This window comes from Balaenoptera musculus, chromosome 8 (assembly GCF_009873245.2).
Source record: "Balaenoptera musculus isolate JJ_BM4_2016_0621 chromosome 8, mBalMus1.pri.v3, whole genome shotgun sequence".
Taxonomy (NCBI): domain Eukaryota; kingdom Metazoa; phylum Chordata; class Mammalia; order Artiodactyla; family Balaenopteridae; genus Balaenoptera; species Balaenoptera musculus.
This window is the reverse complement of record NC_045792.1, coordinates 67,329,818-67,342,471: the sequence shown is the minus strand read 5'-3', so window position 1 is coordinate 67,342,471 and position 12,654 is coordinate 67,329,818. Positions and strand designations below refer to the sequence as shown.

The window sequence follows — 12,654 nt, the reverse complement described above, 5'->3', positions numbered from 1 at the left end:
TGATAGGGTCCTGGGCCAGACCTACCTGCTGGTTTTGGAGTGTCTCCTGGAGGGGATGGAGGAAGGGTGTGGCTCAACCTGGGGACATAGACACTGGCAGTAGCCATTCTTGGGAGCTACTTCTACCACGTGGATGCTGGTGCTGGTCGACGCTGGTGCTGGTGGGCACCATTTTGAAAATCTCCCTCCAGCTCATTAGTGCCAAGACCTGGCCTCACCCAATAGCCTGTAGGCTCTGGTGCTGGGATGCCTCAGGCCAAGCAACTAACTGGGACACACACACACACACACACACACACACACACACACACACACACACACACAGAGCCCCACCCATCAGCAGGCAAGCTGCCTAAAGACTTCCTGAGCCCACAGCTGCCTCTGGACATGGCCCTGCCCACCAGAGGGCCCAGGACCCAGCTCCATCCATTGGTGGGCAGACACCAGTCCCAGAATCCCCTGGGCCCTGGCCCTGCCCTTAGGAAGACTGCACTAGCCTCTAGACCAGCCTCATCCACCAGGGGGCAGACACTAGATGCAAGAAAACCACAATCCTGCAGCCTGAGGACCCAGCTTGTAGCAGGCCAGACCCAGCCCTGGGTCCCAGCCCTGCCCACTAGCAGGCCAATACACTTACTTCATGACCCTGAGAGACAAAGTAGGTGTGGAAACATCTCTTTGTCCTTTTCTACCCTTGTCCCAGGGTTGTCACTGTCCTACCCAGGGAAGGGGTGAGGCTCAGGAGTGGAGGAACACATCTACTGTATATTCCCTGGTTAAAAAAATATGTATATGGATTGAAAGGTTAATGTAGATATGATACCATCTGATGATTTTTCATCGTTGCATTTTTATCCTGTGGTCATTTCATGTCAAAAATGTCACGGGGCAAACAAATTGTGGTATATACATGTAATGGAATATTATTCAGATATAAAAAGGAATGAAGTATCAATACATGCTATAACATAGATGAACCTCAAAAACATTATGGTAAGTGAAAAAAGTCTGATGCAAAAGATCACATATTGTATGATTCCATTAATATGAAATATCAATAATAGGTAAATCCGTAGAGACAGAACGCAGATTGGTGGTTGCTAGGGGCTGCGGGGAGAGGAAAATGGGGTTCACTGCTTGTGGGTAAAGGGTTTTACTCTGGAGCAATGGAAATATTTTGGAATTAAACAGAGGTGGTGGTTGCACAACACTGTGAATGTACTAAATGCTACCGAATTGATGGCTTTAAACTGGTTAATTTCATGTTATATGCATTTAATTTCAATTTTTAAAATGTCCACAGGTTCTAAACATCATGCTTTGATCCCACCATGACCAGGGCCTGGAATATCTTGGCAATCCCTGCTCCATCACTGGGATAGGACTGGGACTGGTCTTGCTGCCAGGGCTCTGGGTCCTTGTGCATGATTGGGGTGGGCCATTCACTCGCACATGCCCACTGAGTTGTGGTCACACCGCTGCCCCTTGCAGCGTGGGTTTCAGTGTTCCATCTGAGCCTCAGTTTCCTGCTGTGCCTGGAGTGCCTCCACAGCACATACTTCCTTTTAATTCTTCCCAGTTTTCTACCCAGGGGCTGGATCCTACACCTGGGACTCCAGCTGCTGAATGAAACTCTGCTGCCATTGGACTGCTCCCTTGGAACTCTGCCACTGCCAGCCTCCCAGGAAGCCCCGGCATCTGGATTCCAGCTGTTGGATGGCATGTCTTAGAGTATCTAAGTCTTCCTGAACCAAGCACATGCTGCCCTCTTAACCATGGTCTTGGTTTCTCCAACTGCTCTCACAAGAACCAGCCTCTTCTACTGGTCTGGGGTTTCCCACCCCCTTTTCTGTTGATTCCTTGCTTCCACCCCTAGTTAGCATTGCTGAGGTTCTAGCCAGCCTCAAGGGAGAGCCACCCTGACGTATGACAAAGGAGCCTGTGGGTCTTCTCAGTACCTAATGCCAGAAAAATTGCAGGGTAAGCTGCACTTCAGCCACATCAGATCCTTCTAATCCGGCCAGCTTCCTCTAAATCATACACAGAGTCATCAGATGGGGGTTTTCTGTGTTATTTCCTTCCAAGATATAAAGAGTTGGTGAGCTCCATGAAGTTACAAAATCTTATGAGTTCTGGCTAATCCCTCCTAATACTCATCTCCCTTCTCACTAACAAGCCTTTCTCTTGCCAGGTCCTTGGGTTTGTTTTCCATTTTCTAAAGGACATTTAGTTTCCTCACTTGGGGAGCAACACCTCCCCGACCCAGGCAGTCCCCTGCCCCTCCAGGCTTCACAGACCAAGTGAGGCAGAAGGTGGGGGTGTGCGGGTCAGTGTAGCTTAGTGGTGATTAGTTAACAACAAGGGCTTTGGAGTCAAGTGGAAGTGGGTTTAAGACCCAGCTCCGTCACTAAACTGCTTTATTACCCTGAATACAAACTCTCTAAACCTCAGTTTTCTCATCAAGAAAATGGGAAGAGTATAGTGGAGACCCTACAGGACTTTTATGAAGATTAAGTAAAATAAGGCATTCAATGCACCTAGCATAGTTCTTGGCAATAAATGTAAGCTACTTATACTACTCTTCATACTAACTGATGCAAGCTACTTATACTACTATTCATACTAATTGATGCATTGAGCATCTCTATACGCCTCTTCACATCCTCTCATCCCAACTCTGACTCCAACCACTGTTGCTATGAGCAGCTCTGTCCACTGTAATTAGATGATACACACCTTGTCTGTGTGGTGTACCTCTTGCTTCTTGTCCCGGAGCTTCTCTGATGCTGCACTACATGTTCAGAACCTGATGAACATTCACACACGTGCAGCCCAGAGTGCAGGGGCGTTAATGCCTGTGGGGCTACCCTTGATCAATGGAGGATAAAAACCAATGGATAATGGCTTCCCCCTTCATTCCTGGGCACGTTGTTCTGAGACACGTCATGTGGCTTCTCCAAAGGTCCCAGCAGGGGCAAGCGTCGACTGCCTACGGTGATGACCAGGTCAATAACACTTGACCAAATAACCCCCATCCCCACTGCCCCCACCTTCTCCCTGGGATCACTTCCCAAATAAACTCCCTGCACACAAGCCTTTGTCTAAGCTGGGCTTTTAGGAGAACCCAGGCCAGGAATCAGCAGTTATTGAGTTCCTGGCACCGGGGTATACATTAGACCAGGGGTCAGTACATTTTTTTCTATAAGGTGCCAGATAAAAAATATTTTAGACTTTGTAGGCTATAAGGTCTCTATTGCAACTTCTCAATTCTGCTGCTGTAGCGTGAAAGGGGCCCTAAACAATCCATAAATGAATGAACCTGGTTGTGTTCCAATAAAATCTTCTTCATAGAAACAGGCAGTAGGCCAGATGTGGCCCACAGACTGTGGTTTGCCAACCCCTACATTAGGGCCACACAGATGAGTAAAATTGATCCCCTCCTCCATGAAGCTTGCAGTCTTGGGTGGGAGGAGGAGCACCTAGAAATGAGGCTGCAAAGGTGTCTGGAAACGTCACTAAGGACCTTGGACCCCATGCTAAGGAATTTTGGCTTTATTCTTTGGTGACGGGGAACACTGAATACGTTCTCAGATCTAGTAGCAGCTGCAGCTGGGAACAGGTTATTTCACGAGCAAGAAATGAATTGCTCGTTTTTAATATTTCTGTGAAACCCAGTCCTGTCAGACGGCTGCCTCCCCTGCAATCCATGACCAAACTTCCCATCAGATGGCCAAGTTCCCTTATCTGTTACCCTTGAGGCCAGAGGTATCTCAGAATTCAGAATAGTTTTGGATTTCAGAAAGATAATACAGGGCACTTTCCATATATTTTGTAACATCCCCATCAGGGTCTGGGGCAGCATCAAACACATTAACATTTACACTAAAAGATTATAAATAACTTCAAGTCAGTTCAAGGCAGGTTTGGGTCCTAAAGGAGTTAAGAAAATATCTTTTGGATTTTAGAGCTTTTTGGGTTTCAGAAATGCAGATGAAGGACTGTGGACTTGATTTGTTTTGTGTTTCACCCCTAGACTGTGACATTCTCAGAGACAGTCTCTGAATCCTCATTGACTGCATGCAGTAGGTGCTCCATAAATGTTATCAAGAGAGTGAGCAGACAAGAATGGCAAGAGAACAGTGTTCATGGAGGGATTCAGTGGAAGAAGAGGCTGGTCAGGGACTCTGGTAAAGGACATAGGGAGACTAACATGCTCTGATCAGGATTCTGGACTTGATCTGGAAGGTGATGGAGAGCCCCCTTCAAGCTTGTTATGTAAGCGGTGTGACTCAGCTGCGTATGAGGACAGCAATTCTTATACCAGTAAGAGGCAGAATCACAGGGCAAGGAACTAGTGTGAGCAGTACAAGGTTCCTGCAATAGTGAGGCAAGAAGTGCCTGTGAATAAGGCAGTGAATGTAAAGCAATTGAGAGAAAGAAGAGGCAGTTATGGCAACTAATCATGTTGGGGGAGAAGGAGAAGCTGCAGCTGAACTTGACCTGCCTGAGATGGTAGAGTACAGTACTAAGATCACAGGCTCCGGAACCCAGATGCTTCTCTGTTTAAATCCCAGCTCTGTCACTTACCCTGTGACCTTGGGCAAGTGACTTAACCTCTCTGTGCCTTAGCATCCTCTTTAGTATCCACTTCATAGGGTTGCTCTGGGGATTAAATGAGTATTTATAATGCACCTAGAGCAGGGCTTGGCTCTGGGCTGTTATTACTGCCTGCAACCAATCACTGTTTCATAAGGTTGAATTCCCCAAATGGTTCACCAAGTGACTATCTCCTCCAGGGTAAGGCAACCCACATCTCAAACCCTCCCAAGAAGTGACAAGTGGGTGCCAGAAGTCTAGTAATAAATGTATGTAATGAAGGTATGGAAAGACAAGATCACTTCAAGGGACAAAACTTTTATCAGACTTAAGAGGATAGGACTTCCCTCCGATGGGGTCTGTAAACATCTATTCTATTCACAGAGGCTTTTTCTTTCAATCAGTCACCACTTTGCTGTAACAGTTTGCAGCGTTGAAGCATGCCACGGAAACTTTAAGTGCTGGGTCATTCATTTGTAGGGAGAAAGCTATAAGGAGGGATGTCTTAAAAGCCTGTAATTTAGAAATGTTCAAATCTTTGCATCCAAATGGAAAATGGAAATGGTGTCAGGTTTGTGCCAAAAGGAAAGTTGTAATTGCTATGTGCTTCCCTTCCCAGCCCTCCTGGGCAAAGGAACATAACCAGCTATGTGGGCTTCAGAGCTGTCATCTACAGATATTTAGCAGACTCTGCAGCTTACACTACCAGTCTGCCTTCTCCCAGGAATATTACCCAAACACAGCAACACAAATGCCCATTTTTGAAAGTGAGGGCTCTGCAACAAAGTTAGTGTCTCCCCTTTCATCTTTCCTGGAATTTGCTGCCAGGAAAGCAAAGATGTAAGCATCCAGACTAATTTTTTAGTGAATCTTCCTTCTAGCATGTCAGTCCACTGTTTAATCCACTAATGGCTCCCTTGTTCCTCTTGAATCAAGTTCAACCTCTTCATCTTGACATTGGAGAACCTGCATGATTCAGCAATGGATTTCGGCCCCCAATGACCTTCTAATCTCACCAAGTCTGTCTGTTTACTGTCTCCCAGTGCCTCCGTATTTACTCTCACCTCTAAGTTCTCACATTAGTTTCACTCTGTTCACTCCCTTCACCTGGAATGACCTTTTCCCTTCTGTCCATTTATCCACACCCTACTACTGCCTTCAAGATATAAACTAACCTTTCTAAGGAGCTCTGCTGCTCTCATTATTACATTCTTCGTTCATCTACTTTCTGACTAACCATGTTTAATTTGTCCCCAGTTCATGTCTGTCTTGGGTTAGCTAAGTTTTGCATACATATTTTTATTTACACCACAACTAGACTTCAGGAAAGTGTCTTGAAAGTCAGGATCCTTGTTTATACTCTGAGTTTTTCTCAGTGATGGTCAACTCTGGACACATGGAATACTGGTTGGTTGATTGGTTTCTCCAACACCACCTTCCACAAGAAAAAGAAGGAAACTTTCCCATCTAGATAAAGGTATTTCTCAACTTGATTCAAGGCATCAGTTTGATACCTGTACTTCCTGTTATACTTAAAAGTGAATTATAAGAGTATTTCCACTAAAATCAGGAAAGGCATGAATACCACTATTTAATATTGTACTAGAGGTGATAGATAATAAACTAAAACATGAAAAAGATACAAAGGTATATTTATTCATTATTTCCCCCCAAAATGAAAAATAAGCATTAGAACTATCAAGAGAGTTCAGCACTGTCTAAACTCAAACTCAAGGTACAAGAATCAATAGCTTTCCTAAACACAAGCAATCAATGATTAGAAACTTTAACAGGAAAAAAGAGCCCATTCACAAAAGCAATAAAAGTATAAAATACCTGTGGGGGAAAAAAAGCCTCACAAGAATGTTTAATTCAAATGAGGAAAAATTACATGACTTTCCTGAAGGACATAAAAGACCTGAAGAGGGGATATTCCATATTTCTAACTGGGAAAACACATTGTAGGATGCTACGATATAAAAATGTATTGTAGGGTTTGCAACACCATTCAAAATCCCAATATAAGTTTTTATTAAACACAGCAAACTCATTCTATGATTCATCTGGAATTATGAATCTGCTTGAATGGCCATGAACATTTTGAACTAGAAGATTAATGAGCGATGACTTGCTATCAAAACATAAAATAAAATTATGCTATAAAATGGTGTGGGTTTCGTGCAGGGATAAAAAGATCAACAGAACAGAACAGACATGTATAAAAATTTTATATTTGTTAAAGTAGCATTTCAAACAATAAGGGAAAGGACAGACTATTTGATAAATGGATGTGAAACAACTACCTAGCCATTTTGAGAAAAAATAGGTAGATTTTCATTTCCCAGCTGTGCTGGACAGCTCTGGTCTGTCCCTCCAGCTACTTTCTTCAACCTTCTGTACCCTGTTCTTTGCGGGAGAGGAGAATCTGTGTGGACTCTATCAATGAAGCCTCGAGGCTTCGTTGTCCTCGTGGTTGGAGTCAAGGTCAAAAGGGAGAATTGACAGGGAATCAAGACTGGGATCCCTGTGGGTCACCTCAGGCTAGTAGCTTCCCTTAACTGAAGTTCTCAGCCCCTGGGAGGTGGTGGTCTTCTCTGCCCTGTCCTCTGCACGCTCCTTTTGCCCCTTCAGACATGGGTGCTAAAGGCTCCTCTCACTTTTATTTTGGCCACACCATCATAATCAGACCCCTGATTCAATGACCCTTTGGCACCTCATGTGGAGCATGCCATCTACTTTCTCTTGAGGCTTATTGATACCATATTATTCACAAAATTAAATTCCAGGAAGATTAAAGACCTAAATTTATTTTTAAACCCATAAAAATATTAACAATATGGGAATATATTTATAACCTTGGGTGTAGGAAGATTATTTTTAGACAAGATACAAATCAAAATTCATAAGAGGAAGGATGGATACATTTGACTAAAACAAAATTTCAAATTTTTGGATGATTAGATACTCATAAGCAAAGTTAAGAGAAAGATGGAGAGGAATATTTGAAATTTATAACAAAGTGTTATTATCTATCATATAAGGATCAATTTTAAACATAAATATATTTTAAATATATTAAATTATATATTTACATATGTTTATATATAAAATACATAATATAAAATGTATTTTATACATATAATATACACATATATTTTATATATAAATATATGGAAATATATAAACATCAATTTTTAAAAGAAACATTATTAGAATAATGGACAAGAATATGAATGGGCCATTCACAAAGAGGAAATAAAAATGGAATAAACATTTGAAAAGATTCTTAATATTACTAGTAATCAGGAAAATATAAATTACCACAAGACACCATTTTTAACTATCAGATGGGCAGAACTTTAAAGAATGATAAACATCAAGAGTTGTTGAGGAACTTCCCTGGTGGTCCAGTGGCTAAGACTCCACACTCCCAATGCAGGGGGCCCGGGTTCAATCCCTGGTCAGGGAACTAGATCCCACATGCCGCAACTAAGAGTTCACATGCCGCAACTGAAGATCCCGCATGCCACAACTAAAGATCCCACATGCCACAACTAAAGATCCCACATGCCACAACTAAGACCTGGTGCAGCCAAATGAAAAAAAAAAAAAAAAGAGTTGTTGAGCAAGTAAGGAAACAGGCTCTCTTGTTCAAAGTCAGGGAGAGTGTTTAAGTTGGCAAGTTTTTTGGAGGAAAATCTGGCAATGTCTGTTAAAATTATAAATGTCCATCACTTATGATCCTACTTCTTGGCAGCTACCATGGATAAAAACTTGCATATTTGCTCAAAGAGGTATGTATAAGGATGTTTATTATAGCATTATTGGTAATAGTAAAAAACGGGAAACAATCTAAATGTCCATCAACTGTGGAATAACTAACACATTTGCACAGTAGATTATATGCAACAGTTTAAAAAAAGAGATAGATCCATATGTTCTGACCTGGAAATATCTCTAATACCTTTTATTTAGTGAAAACCCATTTAATTTCAGGACATCACGTAGACCATGATACCATTTGTGTAAAGGGTACTTGTATGTTTTTTTATATGTGTATAAACTCACAGATAAAAGTCTAACAAATACAAGCCAAATTGATATCTATTGCTACTTTGGGGTAGAAGACTGTGGGATTTATTGGGAGAAATGTCAGGGATTTTTCACTCTTTTTGTATTCTGTATTTTTCTGTATTTCACTATTTTCTGTATTGTTTGAAATTTTACAATGTGAATATATTTACATCTTACCTATAAAATGATTTCTTTAGTGAATAATTGTAGATTACATTTAATTCCTTCAGAAAAAGATAAAAGAAAGGAAGAACATGGGGCTTTAGCATTAAATGGAAGTGTGACTTCAAGAAACTTGCCTAATTCACTGGGACTTGTCTCCTCCTGCATAAAAGGGGGAAGTTTGTTGTGAAGATTAAATTAGACAAAGCCTGCTAGATGTGCAGCTGACTTCATGGTAGACAGTACTGGTTGTCCCTTTCTTTCTCCTCCATTTGGCCTGTGAGAACCTTGAGGGCCAAGATCTTAACTTCAGTTGCCTGTACACTGTGGACGTCTGTGCAAATAGAAGCTCAGTTACATTTACTGAAAGAATGAGTGACTGAACAAGCCACATTTGTTTACTGTTAATGGATAAACATATGTTCACATATGTTCATTGTTAACGGTAAACAAGAGATGCCTTTTTGGCTTCCACCAGGAAGATCAAAGGCTTCTGGTTTGTGAGAACAATAAGTCAAAGAAAATCAGAGATCTACACCAAAGGGATAAGGGTTTTAGAGCAGGAAGACTCATCACACAGATCTGATATTGGAGAGCCCCAGTCTCTGTGGAGTGATAGGGCTGCCATGGGCGGGGGTGTGGGTACTGGAAAGCCAAGCTGAGAACCCGGTCTCCAGGCTGAGACTGAATATACTAATGGACAAAGGCCAGGCTGTATATGACAGTGATGATAGAACTCTGACCCCCAACCTCTGCAGTAAATGGCCTGGGAAGCCAAACTACAACGTCTGCAGCCATTAGTCCAGAACGGTTAGGACTTGGGCAACTCTCTAATGATGACTCATCTAATGATGTCAACTCTCTAATTCTTGCCCCACTGCCTCCTCTATTTCCATCTCAGGACCAGTCAGAGAAAGCCTAATATGCTCTCCAAACCAATCACATCAGATGCTCCATTTCTAGTTAGCCCGCTCTCAGCTTCCCCATGCCAACAATCTCCAGTCAGAAAGTACCCACAATCTTATTTTTCACTGTAAAGCTTTCCCACTTCTCTGCCTGCCTTTGAGTCTCTGTCAAATGCTAGTGATGGCAGCTGACTTCCTTGCTACATAGCAAGCTCTGAATAAATAGCCTCTTTTCTCAGTTCAGTGGTCTTCGTTTATTCCTACAAGGCCTTCTCCCACGTTGCAACTAGATACTAGATACATGTTATATATTGGGATTTATACTTATACATAAATTCTACTTCTAAATTAAAAAAAAATCACCAATGTAGATTAGTGCCAAAAGCCAAACTTCTCAAGGAATCTGAGGAAGGATGCTCAGCTTGCATTAAACTAAGAAAAAAATAAATGATGTCCATACAGATGGCAGCAAAAAGAGGCTAAAGACAAGACTGAGTCTAGACAATGGACAGAGGCTTCCAGAAATCTCTGTGAGCTTTTTTTTTCCTCCCATAAGCCAGGCACAGCTGGGTCCAGAAACTGCAGGGGCTGGAGAGCCTAGGAGGGATGCCTGCTTATCAGTCTCTCCTCAGGGATGGGCTGTAGTTCTAAGTCTTTAGAAATGTCCACCTGCCACAGGTTCAGACAAATGAACCAAATATATACATAAGGCCTTAGGGGATTGAAAGAAGTAGAAGATGGTTGGGAAGTTCCCAGCCGCTAACTCCAGGAAAAAGGGTTTCTTGGATGCTGGCATTGGAGCCTTGCCTATCTACCCATGACTATTTGCCTGTCTGAAATCCTAAAATTCCCAGCATCACTCTATAGAGCCTTAAAATGTATTTAAAACAGGTTATAGCCACATTTCTCAAACTACTTAATGTTAATAGATGTCTCAGCAAAAAAGGAGCTTTGCAGTCGAGTTTGGCAAATGCTGGGTGAAACCAAGTTAAACAGACTTCTTTTTGGCAGGACTTTGCAAAACCTTCAATATGCTAATATATGTTGTGAATCTGCAAGAAGGAGATATATAGCATACAGCATTTCCCAAAGTTATTTAACCATAGAAATTGATTTCCTGCCCACCTATTTACATCTCCCTGAACATCATTCAATAACATACAATTTTGGAAGCACAGGTTTGAGATAATGCTACCTTTCAGGGGAAAACCATTGGCTGGCTCATACCTCTCATCATCTATTGTAACTCACCAAGATGAGGATCAAGATGCCCCACAGGAAGCGGTGCAAGAGGGCAATTTTGATGGGAGAAGGAAGAAGACAGGATCATAAAGCAGAGCCTGGGGCCAACGGAGGTTATAGTCAGGTCTCAGGTCAGCCTAGCACAGCTTAAGGATAGGGGGTGTATTCAAGATGGAGGAAGCCAAAAATTATCCTCGCCTGGGTCATAATTTTCTTGACCAGCCATAGGATCATTATCTCTAGGAAGATAGAGAGTAACCAGCAGATCATTTGTATGGGAAGAAAATAGAGATTCAGGTGATTGATTCTTTCCATAGCACTTTACAAAAAGACCGCCCATAGTCCTGTTTTAGAGTCGAGATAAGGGAGGGCAGAGAGATGATACAACTTGTCTGATGCCCCAGTAAAGGCACTTTTCCTTCTGCAACCGCACCATGGAGACTTCGAGAGAGCACAGGGAAGGGGAGTGAAGTGTTCCAAGGATTCCTTTGTTCACTTACTTTAGAATCACACAGCCGGTTCCTGCAGGTGGCGCTATCCAGAACACCTGGATCCGCGTCCTCCTCCGTGGGGTGCTTTCGGTGACCGCAACGGGGCAATTACTCATAAATTGTGTTTCTTCTTCATCTATGATCTGTGGAAAACCAGTGGAAAATAAACACATTAAAATGCAATGTCACTTTGGGAAGTTTCCGTGTTGACACTTCCTTAATTTTATTTTTAAATCTGTCATTTTCTGTTAGTAGTTCTACATCCCCAAGACACCAGAATAGTGCCTGGCGTTGAGTCCCACTTAATGCTTGTTGAATTAACGTAAGGGCAAGGATGTAGCCCCTGTTCTCCGCTCTCTGGGACCAGGATCTTTTGTCAGCACTTTGAGGGACAGGCCACTAGGTGATGATCTTGCTCATTTCACTACAACAACCTGTGTCCCACTTCAGGGAAGGAGAAGGCGGGGGGGGGGAGATAATCCAAAGCAAACACTATAATACCTAGATGTTGTGATTCAATTTTATAGCTTGAAATTAAAATGCTAAAAGAAAACCCCCCTTTGGAGTAAGTATACCAAAGTACATAAAGTCACCCAGCACTATAGCACTGTTTACTCCTGCAGCCTCTCCTTTCTTAATTTGTGCCTTATACTGGTGTTCTCCCAAGTTAACCATCAAGATTTCCTATGACACTGCAAAAAAGCTGGTAGCCATTCCCATTCCCCAAGGCTGTTTTCACCATTTCTCCTGCTTGCTTCTGGGTTTGCAGCCAGGACTTGCCTATCCCTCTCGTAGAACCACAAACTGTTAGACCTGAACAGACCTTTTGGGGGAAATCATCTAAATCCAATGGGTCTTAAGTGCCAACTCCAACTGACTGGTAGTAGCTGTGTCATGAGTGGTGCTACTAACATTAACAGAGAACATTTATTGGGTGTTTAGTGTAGGCTAGGTACTAAGCTAAGTGCTTTATATGAATTACTCATTTAATTTTCAAATACAATTTAATGAGATCATTATATCCATATTGTATTTATTTTATTTAAAAAGTTTTTTAATTCCTCTTTTTTTTTAGGAAAACAGGTAAAAAATTAAGTCACATCATATACTTTCATCACTGTGCAAAGCAAAGGCAACGTTTTGTTTATCTCTATATTCTTTATACGTCTCTCATTTCCTTCCTT

At 42.1% G+C, this 12,654-nt stretch overlaps 1 protein-coding gene across 2 annotated transcripts in view; it reads right to left on the bottom strand.

Annotated features, from left to right (window-relative positions):
* SPON1 (spondin 1) overlaps window positions 1-12,654 on the bottom strand; it is a 270,634-nt gene that overhangs the window by 178,461 nt on the left and 79,519 nt on the right. For both annotated transcript variants that reach the window (XR_005020852.1, XM_036859677.1), the window contains exon 3: window positions 11,480-11,613. Coding sequence is in view for 1 of the 2 variants with exons in the window: in XM_036859677.1 (XP_036715572.1) it covers window positions 11,480-11,613 (134 nt within the window). In the remaining variant the exon portion in view is untranslated. The remainder of the gene's footprint in view (window positions 1-11,479; window positions 11,614-12,654) is intronic.